Genomic DNA, 19,643 nt, shown 5'->3' with positions numbered 1-19,643 from the left:
TTGGTGAGCGATGCGATCTTTTTTTGCGATAACAATTATATGGACAGTCTCGGCTGGATTTTGCCGTCGCCGTCGCCGCCGTCATGCACCGTATATGTATAAGTATGTATATATATATAAAAGCCCCAAAGAAAAATAATGCAGAAAAATGCTTCCGAAGCGCGGAATCGAACCAGGGACCTCTTGCTCCGCAGCGAGTGGCGCTAGCCACTACGCCACGGAACGCAGATCCTCCACGCAGCTAACGGCGAGCGTTATATACACACCCTTTGCCACTGGACGGACTCAGAGACGGCTGCGTGGTAATGAAGAAACGCTTATAAGCGTTTCTTCATTACCAGCGAGATGGCGTTAGGAGCACGACAGACGCATTTAAAAGTCGTCAGCGAGCTCGCTCGCTTCTCCTTATACTTGCGCAGAGAGAACCTTGCCCTTCCGCTGTCTGCTCGCGCGGCTTTCTTGTGCTGAGGGGAAGAGGAATGTTTCACGCTTTCACCGTGATGTCCGCGCTCATGTTACGCAGCGTACGAAAGCCACTCGAGCTCAAGGGACGCCGCTAAACGAACAAACAGAAGATGAGCGCGAACTATCAAGTGTCACAGCTCGACACTTGAAGCACGCTAGTTTCCTTCGCTGCTTCGGCCGCCTTTGCAACAGGAGCGCTGTTCAAACTGAGAGTATCCATTGGCGAGCCTCACTTCATATAGCACTAGTTTCTTGCTATCGCATTTTTTGTTCGATGCGGCAGCTTAACCCGCTTCTAATTGATTTCTATGTTTAGCTTACTCGCCGTTGTAATGACGCCCCGCTGCCAAGCCCGACAGTGCTGGACGACATTCCAGCCGCGGTGATCGCATTTAGATGAGGTTAAAATGCGAAAACGCCCGTGTACCGTGCATGGGATGCATGCACATTAAGGACCACGACGCTGTTTGCCTTACTTCGCCGACGCCAGCGATGGTATGCCTCACTATAACACTCAGGTTTCAGAAAGTAAAGAACGAGGAATAAAAATAACACGAAAATGTTTTATGCCGGGTCCACCAAGACTTTACTGACATCATTTCCGTCACGGATGTGAGGTCGGTCGAATGCACACGAACAGACGGCAAAGAAAAACGGAAGAAAAAATTTCGCTGATTTGGACGACCTGGGAGTCGAACCCACGACCTGTCGCTCTACGACGACGGGAGTTAGGCGCTTCTACCACTGCGCCACCGCCGCTCATGCATGAGCTTTTACAAACGCGCTTTATATCTTTCACACTTCTCCCTTTCACGGTGACCTTCTTAGCGTGGGGCGCTCGCACCGTTTTGGAGAGGTGACGTGGAGGTCCGCATCGTGACACTGACGAGCGCCGACAGGACGCGCTTCGGTAGTCTAAGCGCTAGGGCACCTCGATGCCAGCGTTTTTTCTTTCAACGCTGACATCGCATCGAGGCGCCCTACTCAGCGCAGCGGAGGCTGGCTCCCGGATTTCTGCTCCATTTCGTTTCAGTACAGTTTGAGTGAGCTCTTTGTTGAACAAAACGTTAGCTAATGTGACCATTTGAAAGAGGGCCTTTCCTATATCTCATATAGGAGCTTTGACGTCGGGATGCGTGAAACATATCGACAGCGATCTCCAGATGGACTGAAATCTGGACGCTGGTTCTAAAATATAGTTTTTGTTCCGCAGTTATATTTCAAAGCTTGGTGGCAGCACGGCGTGCCTCATGAAACAAATGCTCGAGACCAGTTACGTCGGCGTAGCTCATGTATACACTTATTAAGAAGCTAAAAAAATAGATGCATGAAGAGAGTCATGTGTGGGTCGTGGGCCACTAGCGAGAGGTCCACGGGCCGCATATTTGAGACCCCTGTTCTAGAAGAACTGGCCACCCTATATACGCAATACCTCTTGACTGTGAGCGTACCAGAATCTGGGAAGAATGTTAATGATCTTAATTCTGAAAAAAAAGGAGACGTCAAGGACTTGAAAGGTTACAGGCCGATTTGCTTACTATCCGTTGCCAACAGCGTAATTACAAAGGCAATCGCTAGTAGTATGAGGACCACCTTAGGATTCGATCAACCAAGCAGCATTCCGTTCACTACAACAGACCACATTCACACTGTCAGTCAGGTGATCGAGAAGTCCGCGGATTATAAAAAACCCCGATATATAACCTTCAAAGATTACGAGAGAGCATTCCGTTCTGTCGAAACCTCAGGAGTCTTAGGCATTACGGAATCAGGGTGTAGACGAAGCGCATATAAAAATAGTGGAAGAAATCTACAGCGGCTCCACATCCACACAGTCCTTCATAAAGACGGCAACAAAAATTCAAATAAAGAAAGGTGGGACGCAGGCAGGTACAATGCCTCCAATTCTGTTCACCCCATGCTTACAGGAAGTTTTCAGAGGCATGGATGCAGTTAGGAATAAGTGTTCATTGGAGAATACCTCAGTAATCTGCGATTGGCCTGATGGCATTGCCTTCCCCAGCAACTCGCGGGATGAACTACAAAGCATGATTGCTGAATCGGACAGGCAAAGCGGAATGATGCGAGTCTAAAAATTAGTATGCGCAAAACTAAGTTCATATTCGACAGTCTACGAAGAGAACAACTCTTCGCCATTGATAGCGAGAAATTGGAAGTGGTAAAGAAGTACATCTACTTAGGACCGGTAGTGACCGCGGAGCCGAACCGTGAGATGCCAGCGTTAAGTCACTAGACGAATAAGAAATGGGTGGAGCACATTCGGCAGGCACTCGCAAATCAGTAACAGCAGTTTGCCAGGATCCTTCAAGAGAAAAGTATATAAAAGCTACATCTTACCGGCACTTACCTACGGGGCCGAATCCTGGAGGCTTACGAAAAGAGTTCAACATAGACTGAGGATGACGCAGCGAGACATGAAAAGGAAAATGATATATGTAACTTTAAAACGCAACAAGAAAGCAGAGTGGTTCAGGAAACAAACGACTCTTAAGAATATCTCAGTCGCAATCAAGGATAAATGGGCATCAGCAGGGTATGTACAGCGAAATCAAGATAACCACTGGTCATTAAGAGTGACAGACTGAATTTCAAGGAAGGCAAGCGCGCCAGAGGGTGAGAGAAAGTTAGGTGGGCAGTTGAATGAAGAAGTCTGCGGGGATAGCGTGGTCGTAGCAAGCGTAGGACCGGGCTAATTGGAGAAACATGGGAGAGGCCGTTGCCATACAGTAGGCGTAGTCAGGCTGATTGTGATGATGAGGTACTCACGTATGGATACATACCACCACGGCGCAGGTACCTGTACATCACCCGCAACCCGTTCGACTGCTGCGTGTCCTACTACTATCACACCAAGCACTTTCCAGCCTATTGTTTCGAACAAGGCACCTTCGACGACTTCTTCGAGCTGTTCCTCACGGGTGACGTCGAGTTTGGCGACTACTTCGATCACCTGCTGCCTTGGTACGCACACCGGTCGGACCCCAACGTGTTGTTCCTGACCTACGAGGAGCTCAAGGGAGACACGGCGGCCGTGGTCGTTAAGATCGCCGGATTTCTCGGTGACGAGTACGCCGCGAGACTGCGCCGAGAACCGATGCTGCTGGGTCGCATCTTGGAGGTCGCGGCGCTGAAGAACATGAAGAAGGCCTTCAACTGTCGCACGTTCCCCATCACGAAGGAGGTGTGTGTATGTGTATGCTATGTCTCTGTAGTTAGCATGTATACACCGTTTATTTAATCGAAACAGTCAATGCAGTAACGCAAATTAAAAATATGAACTATGTTCAGACGAAGAAAGATTTTTGTGACTCCACTTTCGTGAGCTTTATTGCTCTGAGCAGCACACACAAACGATGCAATGTTCTTCTTTGCCGCTTTCTTTCTCTTTTGCGCCGCCACCTCAGTGCTTCACTTCACTTTAAACAGCTCACATTCGGGTTATTACATAATGAGTAAGAATTGCAATTGTGATTTTTTTCAGTTAGTGGCCACATATTGTATAAAAGTTATCAACTTCTAAATTACCACGACTGCGTTTTCTGTGTTTTTTTATTATTTTTGTATTGGTGTATATGAAATATGTTACCGAGGAACTGTTTTATCTCATAAGTGGCCGTCTAACTTCTTTCGCTCAAGGTAGCAAACTGCTGTTTTGTTACTTCTAATTGTTGTGTTTGAATTAGAGTTGCCAGATGCTACCGAGATAACACGCAAATAATCATCACAAAAGAAGCCCGAAAAATGCGGCGTGACTTGCGCGAAGAAGCCCAAAAGAAGTGGAAATTTAATGAATTTTTCCATTCTTGACAACATTTTTAAATATAATAAAAAAGGCCACTCAAATACGAAGGTGAGTTGAAAAAGTCTCTTTAATTATTTTGTACAGCGAGAATAATGGCAACTATGAACGAAAGCACATACTTACTTTTTAACATTGTCTCTAGGGCATTCTCCATTCGATAGAATACACGTTTGCCAGAGCATAATTAACGTTACTTGTTGATTCCCGCACGCATGTTTCGCTTCAACACTCAGCTACTCAAAACCATCGACAAACGTCCTATTGGTGAACGTGATGATCCCTAAAATAACTATATTTGCCGAAGAAACGCAAAAAACATGGTTGATCCCTCTGTCATAGGAATCGGTATAACACGAAAGTTAAACGTGTCTTCACAGACGTAGTTGAGCGTTTGTTGGGCATTATTTCGCCCCAACGGCGAAGGAATGAATGCTACAGCAACAAATTGTAATGTCACGCGAAGAACGGCAAGCAGCTCGAAACTTGCTACGCGCTGCTCAAGCAGAAAGGACGCACGGAACGAACATACACAGGATGAGCGCGAACTTTCAGAGTTGTAACTTATTTTCGTGTGAGCAACGCGCTCCTTTCGCAAAAGCGGCCGCTGCAGTGAGCGAAGTGACCTTCGTGCTCTCAACGCAAAACTTGCGGTGAGAGCACAAGACGTACAAACCACCGCCATCAAGAGATAAGCGCGCGCACGAGCGACCGCGCCCTGTAGAGGCGCGCACTCATCGCTACACGTGGGGCGTCGTTCTTTAAAATGCGCTCTTCGAGCCCTTCGCGCCATCTCGCTAGTGATAAGATAACGAAAACACGCTGATGTTCTACCGATCTCTGAGTACCGCCACCGGCAAATGGTGTATATAAATAGCTCGCCGTTAGCATGGCGGAGAATGTGCCGTCTCTGGCCTAAATGGCCTAATCGTTTCGCACTCCGAGCTGCGGAGCGAGGTTTCGTAAGTTCGACTCCCGGTGACAGAACTTTTTAATCTAGTTTTTTAAAGACGACAGTCTTTCTTGGGGAACTTAAACGCAGAAATTTTGGTCGGTCTGTCTAACTGTCTGTCTGTCTCCCTGTTTGTCTGTCTGTCACCCGATTCAGTCACCCGGCTAAAGTTGAACCGCTTGCTTACCGCCTACCCATCTTGAACTGGTATGGCTGTTCATACTTGTGAACGTTGTCGATCAAAAAGTAAATATTACGCATATCTGAGGCTTAAGATCACTAGGTAAGTATTAGATGGTGTGTTCCTTTAATATAAAATACATAAATACGTAATTCTAAAGGCCCTAGTTTCTTAAGCTGCGCTGAAAACGCTACGCGCCGACGAAAGCCCTCTGCCATGGAGGAAGGAAAGAACTTTCCTCCTCCGTGCCCTCTGCACAAGCTCTTTTCCCGACGTACGCAGCGTAGAATTACTGTATATGCTACCTTTAGGTAGCAGAGTTGCTCATCTGTCTTCCAAACACCGCTAGCAACCATGCGTTGCGGAGAAGCTGACGCTGGGACCAATTTTTGTATTTCTCGATGGCGCCGCTGCAGCGAACTGGACTGACACTAGCCATTCACATTAAAGTAAACCACCGTTCTTCGACACGCCAAACATGTCGACCGGTGTCCCGGTAGGCATGTCGGCGGCAAAAACGGAGTGAGTCTTCGCGACATAGCCATGGTTGCTAGCCAGACCTATGCGCAACTCTGCTACCCAAAGGTACCATATACAGTATCTCTAACGCAGCGCCCCTCTATCGTCTTTCGACGACATTTGCAGCGAAACACGCAGATGAGCGGCCAATTTTTTTTCTTTGCCATCTGTTAGTCTTTATATTTTACAACGTCATATCCATAACCGAAATACGTCAGTGGAGCTTTAGTGAACCCCGGCATAAACACTTTCTTGTTAATAAGCCCAAAAACGCGTAGTTGAATCTTTATAGTACATTGATTTATGAGAGCATGTACAATGCTTATTGGTGTTTGGCAGCTATAGCACTGTGTCACGCGGATGCGCCCACGTTGACGCATAGTAGCGCATCTCCACTCTGACGACTAAAGCCAAATGTCGTGATTTAACCATTGTGGTAGCTGAAGTAGTTAACATACAATTGGACGCAGCATTTGTGGAATCCCGAGCAAAGATGGCACCAACAAGCACATAGCATTGGTAATCAATATGCACGCATTCAAAGCGCTTTCATTTCGGGAGTGTAACGCCAAAGAGTGAGCTCCCCAGTAATATGGTAACCTACGCCTCTGCTCATGTGATACCACACAGCGCTTCAGGACCGCGAGAGCCAGAGTTTGTAGCTTTAGCTGTGAACGCGGGAAGGCGTTCCACGTCCCACTGCACTGAAAGCTGAAGCTACTGTAGCGCTCACTGTCGGCGATCGTTAGCGTCATGATGCAGTACTTCACTTCACCGACCCCAGACGGCGACACCGCCCACCACGAACCATGGTAAGTGTGAAAGTAGAAGGTGCGAAATGTATAAGGCACATTTGTGAAGCATCATGCATGAGCGTCGGTAGCGCAGTGGGTACAGCGCCCGGCTCCTATTCTCGCGGACCGAGAGGTCGTGGGTTCAACACCCAGGTCATGAAAGCGAACGAAGCTTTTTCTTCTCGTTGTCCTTTGTGATCAGTTCTTGTGTATTTTACCGACGTCACATCCGTGACGGAAGTGATGTCAGTGAAGTCTTGGCGGCCCCCGGCATATAACGCTTTCGTGTTAAAAGTTAAGATTCGCACGAATAGCCGGACCGAAATCCCGGTTGGTTTGAGAAGAAGGCATTATGAAGCAGTTGTGATGTGGTACGTGTAGGAACGTAAAAAAATGATAAACGACAGCAACGAAATAAGAAGAAAGCTGCTGTGACACCGGGATAAAAACCACGGAAAGAAAAATCCGGCAGATCCCACGCACTGTGGGAATCGATGTAATGCGAAGCAGCCAGCAAAGAGTTGCATACATCACCTTGTTTGTCTTTGAGTCAAATAAAATCATTCATGTCATGGCATCTAGTTCACCATATATCGCATGTTTCCCATGCACGCATGCATGCACAATATGGTATATACCATGCCAATGAAACGTGTATTCTGGTATATACAATGCATGACCTGTTATTTATGTTCATCAAGCACTCCTGTCATGCCATACCAATTTTGGTATATATCCAGCTAACAAAACGGCCGGAAGCGCACCATGACAGTGTCATGTAAATCACACCGTACATGACTTGCATGATTTTCATGTTACCACCTCTCATTTACGTTCGTCATGCCGTCGCGTCACGCAATACCAATTTTGGTGTATATCAAACGAGCGAAATGGCCACGAGTGCGCCATGAGCAAGACATGTAAATCATGTCGTACATGTCATGCATGTCATTATTTTCATGTTACCACCTCTCATTTACGTTCGTCATGCAGTCGCGTCGCTCAATACCAGTTTTGGTGTATATCAGTCTAGCCAAAAGGCCACGAGTTCGCCATGAACATGGCATGTAAATCATGTCGTACATGTCATGACTTTCATGTCACCATCTGTCATTTACGTTCGTCATACAGTCACATCGCGCAATACCAATTTTAGTGTATATCAATCTAGCGAGACGGCCACGAGTGCGCCATTAGCATGGCATGTAAATCATGTCGTACATGCCATGCATGTCATGACTTTCATGTTACCACCTCTCATTTACGTTCGTCATACAGTCGCGTCACGCAATACCAATTTTTGTGTATATCAAGCTAGCGAAGCGGCCGCGAATGCATCATGAGCGTGGCATGTAAATCATGACATACATGTCATGATTTTCATGGTAACAACTGTTATTCATGTTGTTCATACAATCACATCGCGCAATCCCAATTTTGGTGTATATCAATCTAGCGAAACGGCCGCGAGCGCACCATGAGCGTGGCATGTAAATCATGTCGTACATGACTTGCATGCCATGATTTTCATGTTGCCACCTCTCATTTACGTTCGTCATACAGTCGCGTCGCGCAATACCAAGTTTGGTGTACATAAAGCAAGCGAAACGGCCGCGAATGCACCATGAGCGTGGCATGTAAATGATGACATACGTGACATGTCATGGTTTTCATGTTACCACCTGTTATCCATGTTCTTTATACAGTCACATCGCACAACACCAATTTTGGTGTATATCAATTTAGCGAAACCGCCGCGAGTGCGCCATGAGCGTGGCATGTAAACCATGTCGTACATAAGATGCATGTCATGATTTGCATGTTACCACGTGTCAGTTATGTTTGTCATACAGAAATGTCTCGTCACACGAGTTTTCATATATATCCATTCATTTAAACAGCCGCGAGTGCCCCGGGACCATGTCATGTAAATGATGCTGCACATGATATGCCCGTCATTATTTGCATGTTAGGACCTGTCATTTTGTTTGTCATGAACTCTTGTCACGCCATAGCAATTTTGGTATATATGAAACTAACGGTACGGCCGCAAGAGCCCCAAGGCCGTGGAATGTAAATCACTCTGTTCATGACATTCATGTCATGATTTTCATTTTAGGACCTGTCATTTATGTTCGTAATAAAGTCATGTTATGCCACACCAATTTTGGTATACATCCGATTAGCGAAACGGCCAGGAGAGCACAAAGTCATAGGCAGATAGATAGTGCCAAACACGAATAGACATTGTACAAACTCTCATATATCACTACACAATAAGCACTACTTCTGTGAAGACACGTTTCACTTTCGTGTTATACCGATTCCTATGACGGAGGGATCAGCCGTGTTTTTTTTGTGCATATCAATCTAGCGAAACGGCCACGAGTGCGCCATGAGCATGGCATGTAAATCATGTCGTACATTTCATGCATGTCATTATTATCATGTTACCACCTTTCATTTACGTTCGTCATACAGTGGCGTCGCGCAATACCAATTTTGGTGTGTACCAAGCTAGCGAAACGGCCGGGGAATGCACAATGAGCGCGGCATGTAAATCATGACATACATAACCTGCATGTCATGATTTCCATGTTACCACCTCTCATTTACGTTCGTCATGCAGTCGCGGCGTGCAATACCAATTTTGGTGTGTCAAGCAAGCGAAACGACGCAGACTCTGCTGCGTCATGAGCATGACATGTAAATCATGTCGTGCATGTCATGATTTTCATGTTACCACGTACATTTACGTCGTCGTACAGTCGCTTTGCGCAATAGCAATTTTGGTGTACATCGAGCTAGCGAAGCGGCCCGCGAATGCATCATGAGCGTGGCAATTAATCATGACATGCATGTCATGGGTTTCATTTACACCACTGTCATTCATGTTCTTCATACAGTCACATCGCGCGATCACTTTTGGTGTATATCAATCTACTGAAACTGCCGCTAGCGCATCATGAGCGTGGCATGTAAATCAGGCCGTACATGACTCGCATGTCATGATTTCATGTTACCACGTCTCACTTACGTTCGTCATACAGTCGTGTCGCGTAACACCAATTTTGATGTATATCACGCAAGCGAAACGGACGCGAATGCACCATGAGCGTGGCATGTAAATCATGACATACATGACATGCATATCATAGTTTTCATCTTACCAACTGTCATTCATATTCTTCATACAGTCACATCGCGCAATACCAATTTTCGTGTATAACAATCTACTGAAACTGCCGCTAGCGCATCATGAGCGTGGCATGTAAATCAGGTCGTACATGACTTGCATGTCATGATTTTCATGTTACCACGTCTCACTTACGTTCGTCATACAGTCGTGTCGCGTAACACCAACTTTGGTGTATATCACGCAAGCGAAACGTACGCGAACGCACCATGAGCGTGGCATGTAAATCATGGTATACATGTCATGGATGTCATGGTTTTCGTGCTACCACCTGTTATTCATGTTCTTCATAAAGTCACATCGCACAATACCAGTTTTGGTGTATATCAATCTAGCGAAACGGCCGCGAGTGCGCCATGAGCGTGGCATGTAAATGATGTCATACATGACATGCATATCATGATTTTCATGTTACACGGTCAGTTATGTTCGTCAAACAGAAATGTCTCGTCATACCAGTTTTCGTATGTATCCCTTCATTAAACGGCCGCGAGCGCCCCAAGACCATGTCATGTAAATCATGCTGCACATGACATGCGCGTCATGATTTGCATGTTAGGACAGTCATTATGTTCGTCATGACCTCTTGTCACGCCGCACCAATTTTGGTATATATGAAACGAACGGAACGGTCGCAAGAGCCAAAGGCCGTGGAATGTAAATCATGCTGTTCATGACATGCTTGTCATGATTTTCAGATATACCTGTCATTTATGTTATATAGGCCATGTTAGGGACACACCAATTTTGGTGTACATCCGATTAACGGAACGGCCCAGGGAGCCCAAAAGCCGTGGAATGTAAATCGTGCTGTTCATGACATGCGTGTCATGATTTTCATGATATGACCTGTCATTTATGTCGTAATAAGGCCATGTTATGGACCACCAATTTTGGTATACATCCGATTAACGAAACGGCCAGGAGAGCACAAAGTCGTAGGCGGCTAGATAGATAGATGAGATAGATAGATAGATAGATAGATAGATAGATAGATAGATAGATAGATAGATAGATAGATAGATAGATAGATAGATAGATAGATAGATAGATAGATAGATAGATAGATAGATAGATAGATACGCTCAAAGTCGCAGAAGTTCGCTAAGAAATGCTTCGCATTTAAAAAAGAAAAGGCAGGGCCGCATGAGGAGGAAGGGTTACAGAACGGCGGAAGAAGCAGCCATGCGGAGAAGAAATCCTGGCTCCTGCCGATGCTTCATGTCCTCGAGCTTACTGTGTGTAAACCGTTGGCGCAACTTCGTGGCCAGCCCAACAGTGCACCTAAACATCAATGATCCTGCGGTGTACCGACGGCACTCGTTCCCAGCACACCGCCTGGCCACCTGACTCTGAGTGGAACTTCCAGCATCGAGCCGACGACTTCGAAGCGTCGCTGCTGGGACGCTCCTGACAGACAGACAGACAGACAGACAGACAGACAGACAGACAGACAGACAGACAGACAGACAGACAGACAGACAGACAGACAGACAGACGGACGGACGGACGGACGGACGGACAGACGGACGGACGGACAGACAGACAGACAGACAGACAGACAGACAGACAGACAGACAGACGGACGGACGGACGGGCGGACGGACGGACGGACGGACGGACGGACAGCGAACTTTATTTGTTCCTGAGAAGAATGCCCCGTCAGGGGCTAACGTCCGCGGGCCGCACCCAAGATGGAGCCGGGAGGTTGAGACTCTCGGCGACTTCGCGGGCTCTCTGGACAGCCCTGAGCTGCTCTTCCTTGGCGGAGCTAGTGAGAAGTCGGAGCCAGTCTTCCTCCGTGGAGGGCGACCCTGAGCCACCGCGCAAGTCGTGGCACTGCCACAGCATGTGCTGAAGAGTGCACCTGGGATGTCCACAACGCGGACAGCCCGGGCTGATGCCTTCTATGAATTTAGATTGTATAAACGGAGACGAATACGTCGCCGTCTGTAGCATTCGCAAGGTGATTGCCTGTGGTCTGTTTAGGTATCGGTGTGGAAGCGGAAACTTCGACGACCCAGTTCGTAGTGCTTACACACCTCGTTAAATGTGAGGAGTGGGACCCGTTGCCACTGCCCTTCCTCGGCCTCCGAGTGCCCACTTCCGGCGCGGCGGGTGAGACCTCGCGCCTGGAATTGTGCAAGTTCGTTGGTGTTAGGGATGGCTTCATGAGCATCACTGCCCACGTGACCGGGGAACCAGATTAGGTGCTTTTTGCCTGTCCAAGGTGCAGCAGAGAGAACGCGAGCGGCTTCTTTCACCATATTCACTCGCGAGCTGCCACCAGAGCGTTTATGGGACGCTCCTGATTACTGCAGCGAGGCACCAACGTTGATGTGCGCACTCGACTTTTCCCTCTACTTTCCTACCAACTGTGACGTCATCAGGTAACACGTCTTTAGTCATTGTGTATGACGCGAGTGTTGTGTTGTATATTGTGTATAAAGCGGCCGTTGTAAGAACTTATAAAATGTGTATGTGTGCGTGTGGGACAGGGAAAGTGTGGTTCGTCCTAACTGTTTACATGTAATTCACGACTAGGAACCTGCTACGGTGGGTACTGTGCATCGTCACAATGGCGTCCGCGACAGGACCAAGCCGTTTGTGAACAGACATTTTAAGGCACAAAAATATGTAGCGTCTCAAGAATATACATATAGATGGGCGAGTGCATGGGCTTCAGAAATAGGAGCTTAGAGCTTGGGTGGATGAGCACATGACTCTAGAGCGTGAGAGGCATGCTGCCGAAAGGCACAAAGAAATATCAATGCTGGCAGAGCAATTAGGGATTGAGAGAGCTCAACATCGAAAGGATATGGGTGTTCTGAAACAGGAGATCGCGATTATCGAAGAGCAAACGAGGCTGATGATTTCTGGCAGTTTGATAGCTATGAATGGAGTGGATGATGACGTTACTGTCTACTATTCATTTCCCGTAACTAGGAGTTTAGTGATCGAAGAAGGGCCTAAGACGCTTATGCGTTGTGCGTCTAACCAACAAGCACTCCAAGTTGTCTGTGGTCAGAAAATACATGAACTAAACACGTCCATTGTTGATGCAATTGTGGGGCTGAATCTTAAAATAAGAATGCGGCAATAGTTTCTCAGCAAAAAAAGAATGGCCCGTTTCTGCAAATGACCAATGCAGTCTAGCAGAAGGTATCCGCGAGCCGTTGAAAATTCCCGAAGGAACCATGCTTCAATCCAACATGAAAAGCTAGTCTGTACTGATCTATAAGTCGCAAGTGACTATCAGAATAGAAATGTTAACCATTGCACGTTTACGATGACAGAAGAGCCACGCGTTCTGTCTAACGGCAGCACATATCCACAGTTAAAAAATCACAGCATATCCACGGAGTGAATGATGATGAGTGGGCGAAGCTGCGGAGGTTCATCGGTAAACCGTGAATCTTCCGTGAATTCTGCCCAGTACATCATCACCGACGTGAGATCGGGCGCGTTTATACTAAAGGTTCGATGAGTTATGACGACTTGCAGCTCACTTTAATTTTACATGTACGCTGTGAATTTTCATTGTTTAGAAAACCATTGCTTTAGAAAACATCTGGCGTCTTTCGTTAAGCAGCTGGCGTCTTTTCGTTTTGCTTTAGAAACATCTGGCGTTCTTTGTTTTGCTTTTAGAAACATCTGGCGTCCTTTCGTTGGTTTATTTCATCAATCAACGGCGTTTTGAACAAAATTTTTATTGTTTAATCACGCACAGGGGAAATCTCACCAGGCACTACCTTGGGGGTAAACAATGGCTGCTAATGGGAATGAGAGACAGAAGAAGTCGGCTTTTAGCTAACACTTACGCTTCTACTTCTACTAACATTTCCTACTGGAACATGCCAATGGCTGCTAATGGGGAATGAGAGACAGAAGAATTCGGCTTATAGTTAACGCGCACGCTGCGAATTTTTTTATTGTTCAACAACGCACAGGAAAAATCTCCCACCGGCACCACTTTGGAGAGAGAGAGAGAAAAAACTTTTATTTTCGAAACCCAAGTCCGGGTCTGGGCTCTAGGGTGAGGCTGTACTGACCTCCCCTAAGATGGTTAGTATGTGGTTAAGGAGAGTTGCCCACGAGGAGGTGGTTTCGCCCAGATTCGCAACCCAGGCCTCCCATGTAAGTATGTTAGAGCAGAGTGAATGGCGTTGTGGCGTGTTGGCTCTGGGGCAGTGCCAGTATGTGTGGGATAGAGTCGGTATGGAACCGCACACTTGGCAATGAGGTGTATTCGGGGCTTGTTGTATTTTATGTAGTGTGAAGTCATTCGGTAAAGAGTATGTTTGTGCTTGCCTTAAGAGCGCGGTTTCTTTTCTCGAAAAAGCCTCGGGCGGTCTAGGGAGCTCTCTTCGGGCTATTCGGAGGGATTTCAGGCGGGCCCTTCGTTCCTTATGGCGTTCTGCGCGGTCCACTGTCGGCAGATAAATGTCAGGCCAACCTTGGGAGGTATGGGAACACCAGGGTGTTGAGGCCTCAGCGTGGGTCCGGGAGTTGCCCAAGGAAGAAGAGTGACCTGGCGTCCATTCCAGGTGAACTAATATACCGGGATTATGATGTCCATAAGTAGTGAGCTCAGCCAGTACGTTTGGAGGGAGTTGGTTCTGGAGGAAGGCCCGTAGGGCTGCCTGTGAGTCTGTCCGGACCGTAATTTCTTGAGAGGCGTGCTCATGCCACCTTGGAGGTCAAGATCTGGTACTAGCGTTACAACTGGTTACGCACTACTACGACTATGAGGGACGAACGGGTGCCGCCTTAAGGAGCTTCGCCCCTAAAATCGGCAGTGTCCAGCGTGAACGCGACAGCGCTCTTTCCGAAGTAAGCTGCTGTGCGTCTCGTGGCTACATAACACACAAGCCTGTTGGTGTAAAGGTGACCAGCTATGACAAAACGAAGAAAGCTTTTTGACGAACCGGGATCAACGCAAGGAATTGGGCTTATAACTGCCACCTCTTCAAACAGAAAAATTCCAAGAGATGTTTCCCTTTGGAACCATCCCAGGACTACAAAAGATGTACTGCTGAAGCTCAAAGCGCTTCAGTTGGCTACCGCCTGTTTAGTATGGTTAAAGAAAATTCCTTTGCAGAAACCTTTGGTGTGCCGTTTTGGAATCGTGCACCGCGATAACAGCAAGTTGTAGACTATAGTCCAAGGTTTACGATTATAAGGCTCTGTTAGGACGCAAAACATGACGTCGCTCATTAGCCCGGACGCTTATCCCGGTGGATCGACCTGTAGTGAAGGATACTTCATAAACTATTTGACGCGAGCTGCGTATATCTATTGCACGTGAACTTTTTATAAATGATTGTCGCGCACATTGCCGCATTTGTTCCCAATGAACACTCTTGAAGAAGGGCCTTTGTGACGATGTGCGCGAGCGGTGTAGAGACAGTAGAAGAAGACGACTATGAGGATGAGCCTCTGCATCTGCTTCAATTAGGTCATTGTGACCGGGATGTCTGCTCCGCTGTACAAAAATTCTTAATTGAATCAGGGCGGTTTTCACTCTGAATTTTAAATTAGCATTATGCATTTTTTCTAACTACTCTATAAATTCATTAGTCATAGAAATCATATGTGGCCACTTCTACTTTAAAATTAATCGTTTCTTGGCCAATCCCCCAGAGTGGGTGTGAGCCATACATAAAGGAAATCATCATCATCATCAACAATGCGCAAGGGAGACCCAACCAGTGAGCGCCATCCTTGGTGGTTCGGAAGAGGAGACTCCATAGAAGAACGGCGGAGCAGGATAGACGGTGCCCAAGGCGCGGGAGTAGCGACCAGCCGTGTACCTGGCTGAAGGTTGCTGCATGCTCCTACCTGGCACCACGTCAAGCTACAAACCTCTTCCCTCTGCGTGGCGTTTGCAGATCGTCGCAAGGACGCGCGATCCAAGCCCACCTGCGTCTCGACGACAGAGGCCAAGCTTTGGCTGGCGAACGACGTAAGAGCGTCCGGGCATTGCCCTCAACCGGGTCCGGCATCTACCGCCGCGTCTCCTGTCGTCGCTTCTGCAATCCACGACATCAGCTGCCATCGTCACCCGCACTTGTGAGCCTGTCCCCTGTGGCGTCTGTGCCTGTTTCTACCGAGCGGAAGCTCTCTTCTTGAAGATTTATCGCCCTCTATTATGCACCTATTACTTTTCTTTCTTTGCTCTTGTGCTATCGTCATTGTTCTTGTGCTCTGCAAATAAGTGTTCGTCTTGTTCGCAAACGAGCGGCCTCGTTTCTGTTACGACATCGCTTTCTCTCACAAAAACAAAGCGTCTTAGCTTCGGGACGCATAACAACAAGGTGTGGAGTAGCAGCATGAATAGCACTTCTGCACGCAGGTGACGCCCAACCGCAGTGGCTTTGCCAGACGGGAGTAAATTGTATGTTCTATAAGTTTGCACGCAATGCATGTTAGCGAGATAGGACGATAATTAGGCGGATCCGACGGGATTCGGTCACTGGAAATAAACTGCGTCAAAACGATTTGCAGGGCGCAAGTGAATGTCACTTTTGTTCCTTTAAGGATATCAGCGGATACGTTGTCACCGTATATATGCACATACAAAATGTAATTTTTTTTTTGGAGGAGAGTGGAGTGTTGAGCCCCCAAACCATCACCATACCTCTGGCCACGCCACTGATTAGTACCTAGGGCGCCTGAATCTTCAACGCTGCCTACAAAAGCCCCGTGAGCTGCATTGTAAAATACATATTAAAATCTCCTGGAAAGCTAGCTACTATGTGCGACGCCGTTATTCTTTCGCCAGAATGTTTCAATGCGTCTCAACTACATGCAACTTCTTTCCCATTCAGTCACGGTAGAGCGTCGCTTGCGCATCTCCAAAAATCCCAGGAATCGTTATATATGCATAGTAGAATAATAGAGGAAAATATATATTTGACTTTCATAGATATGTCACAGTGATTGGCACGTTTTGATTGAAGCAATTTATTTGGGTCGAATTTCGCTACGCAAACATATGAATGGCAGCGTATGAACGATATCGCATTACTTTGCGACAAAGTATATAGTTTGAGTATTCACTATATATGGCTAGAATGCATCACAATTTTACAATAAGTCACACAACTCAATTCAGTGGGTGACAGTGTTAAATCTTAAGGTAGTGAGAATGCGATGCAATTTTGACTGTTTTCTCTAAAAAATATATTTCAGCAAAAGGCGGAGTGCGCCAAAGCCCAAGATTTCCCAGCGGGAACGAGCCTTGAAGAACTACTCCAAAGGCCCATGACGGGCGAGTTTGTCCGCAAGGGCGCCGTGGGCGACTGGAAGGGACACTTCTCCCCGGTGCAGGTGCAGAGGATGCTGGGACGCATCAAAGTCAAGACGGCGGGGAGTGACGTCATGGACCTGTGGAAGGAATTCGATATTCCTCGATGACATACACAGTTAACAGGTCCCGAAAGTGTAATAAACGTTGTTTCCTTTTCAATCTGTTGCTTCTTCGTTACGGTGGCTCGCGCTGTGTGGTTCGTGATCGTTATTGGGCTTCGAATGTCTCGAAGTTGTCACTCGGCGAGTGTGTCAAAAACCATGAACATTTCTCACCTGGCCTTATAAAAATGAGGGTTGAGAAGCGTTAGGAAGCTATTGTGAGGGTTCGCAGTCGTAAATGTTCCCACCTCTGATGGCTGTAGACCCACAAAAACAATGTAAGCGCCAGAGACAACGGAACGTACCTTTCTGTGGACGACCAGCGGGAATTAACCACTTCGGTGCAAAAATTATTACGGCGGAGCTGTTTCCGCCGAGCGTCAGTCCGTAACCTGGGAACAAAAACTATCATTATCATAAACCGGCACGCGCTCTCTTCGTTTTCTTCTTCGTCTTCTGCTTCGCTCACAGAACATGTGCGCCGATTTGTCCGGCGCACGATTCTGATCACTCTGATGGGTGAGGGAACGAGTACAGAGAGCATAGGTCGGCAGACTCACTCGTACGTCGACTCACTCAGACTCAGATCAGGCCGTGAGTCTGAGTCTGAGTGAGTTCCGGTGAGTAATATTTTGGTGAGTTTGAGTCCGAGCGAGTCCAGTTGAGGAAAAAATTACACCATCTCCCACTCATGGGAACCATGAGGGGATGCGAAGCAGCATTGCGGGAGCACACCAAGTTTCCGTTACGTTCACTCGGCGTTTCCGTTAGTGCTTGAGGTTTGTATTTAGTGTTTGTGTTATCATTACGTCGTGTTTGTGCGGTGCTTTCCGTTAGCGCCGAGTGAACGAGTGGCGCCAACGTCGACGTTACAACTCATCTGAACGGAAGCGAAGCGAGAATGATGGAAGCCGGCCGAGCGCACGCGCTTATATACACATGAAATGGGGGAGGGAGGAGAAAGTGGGTTACAGGCTGTATTTGGCTGCGGCGCTGCTGCATCACGTGGGAGCAGAGGCTGCGCCGCGGCTGCGGCGCGGGGGAGGAGAGGAGAGAAGGCGACCGAACACCTGCGTAAAGGAAGAGAGTGGCAGAGAGAGTAGGCCCATGCGCAGTGGAGCGCGGACGCCACCGCCGGATACAGCCCCGAGCAAAAGCTGCTTCGCATTTAAAAACTTAAAGGACGCTTGAGATTGGTCTTTAAGAGTAGAACGCGATAGCATAATCGGGCCCCGTGTGCATCGCCTGGTCAATTGCTAGCCTAGCTTCGGTTCTCGGTGCATGCCTCATCCGTTGGTCGGTTGGTTGGTTGAAAAACTTTATTTGGGTCCTGCAAGGCACGCGTCAGCGCGCAGCGGGCGACTCCCACGTCGGGACCGTCAGACCAAGCCTGCCGGCCGCTCCGCGGACCTGCTGGCGCACAGTCGTTCGTTTCCTTACGACACGGATGCCTCATCCGTGTCGTAAGAAAAGGAACGACTGTGCGCGTAGCATTGGCCGTTTCAAAGTATCCTAGAATGCCTACTGCAAGTACAGTTAAGTGCCCAGTACACCATAATTATTCCTTTTGCGAATCAGCGAAAGGCCCACGACGCGTCCGTAAGGCAACACGCGATCCTACGCAGCTGTTCAATTTGTTGATGGTTTTGCTGCTGGTGATGATGATTAAACATGTCTGAGCGTTTTGTAGTGGGTGGGCCTTTAGAACACACACTGAGTGCGCAATTCACATGTTCTGACGCCTGGCGCGATTTTACGCTTCTGCCACGCAATATTACGTGCGTTAAGGAGACTCCTTCCACTACATGACAACCATATAGCGTTTTTTCCCATCCAGTTTCAAGAAATAGCGTGGCTCTTGAGAAAATTATCGGCTCTGCCTTTCGCTGCAACATGCGCGTCTTCCAGAGACTATGCATTCCTGTGAGAAGGAACATGTCGAATGGTACATCATTGTAACTCGGTGGCAGGAAGTATTGCACGGAATGTGAATGTAGCACGAAGTATTTTTGAAGAGTCGCTGGAGCCCACTTCATTAGAATGGTAACTCAACTAAGCGATGTATACGAGCAAATGGAAATTCCGCCAGAATGGTATATTGCATTGGTGAGATGTTTATCCTTACCGCCGTTCTAATGTATAAATGGTAAAAGCCATTGCTCGATGTATTCGCTCTGCGAATACGTTAGTGTTATACGTTCGTCATTGTGTCGCGATTAGACCTGTGCGCCGGTCCCAAAATCGCCGGCGGCGGCACGCCGTTGTTTCCGCCTCCGGCGGCGGCGTGTGAACGGCGCGGGGTT

General features: G+C 47.6%; 1 protein-coding gene across 1 annotated transcript in view; it reads left to right on the top strand.

The window, feature by feature from the left end:
• LOC119375134 (sulfotransferase ssu-1) overlaps nt 1-17,396 on the top strand; it is a 64,584-nt gene extending 47,188 nt beyond the window's left edge. Inside the window, exons 4-8 of the mRNA XM_037645329.2 lie at nt 3,280-3,667; nt 6,722-6,749; nt 11,917-12,045; nt 15,819-15,892; nt 17,122-17,396. Of these exons, the coding sequence (XP_037501257.1) occupies nt 3,280-3,667; nt 6,722-6,749; nt 11,917-12,045; nt 15,819-15,892; nt 17,122-17,346 (844 nt within the window). The 3' untranslated portion in view covers nt 17,347-17,396. The remainder of the gene's footprint in view (nt 1-3,279; nt 3,668-6,721; nt 6,750-11,916; nt 12,046-15,818; nt 15,893-17,121) is intronic.
• The last annotated feature ends 2,247 nt before the right edge of the window (nt 17,397-19,643 follow it).

This window comes from Rhipicephalus sanguineus, chromosome 11, assembly GCF_013339695.2.
Source record: "Rhipicephalus sanguineus isolate Rsan-2018 chromosome 11, BIME_Rsan_1.4, whole genome shotgun sequence".
Taxonomy (NCBI): Eukaryota; Metazoa; Arthropoda; class Arachnida; order Ixodida; family Ixodidae; genus Rhipicephalus; species Rhipicephalus sanguineus.
Note: the sequence above shows the minus strand (reverse complement) of the source record. Positions and strands in the feature narration are given on the sequence as shown.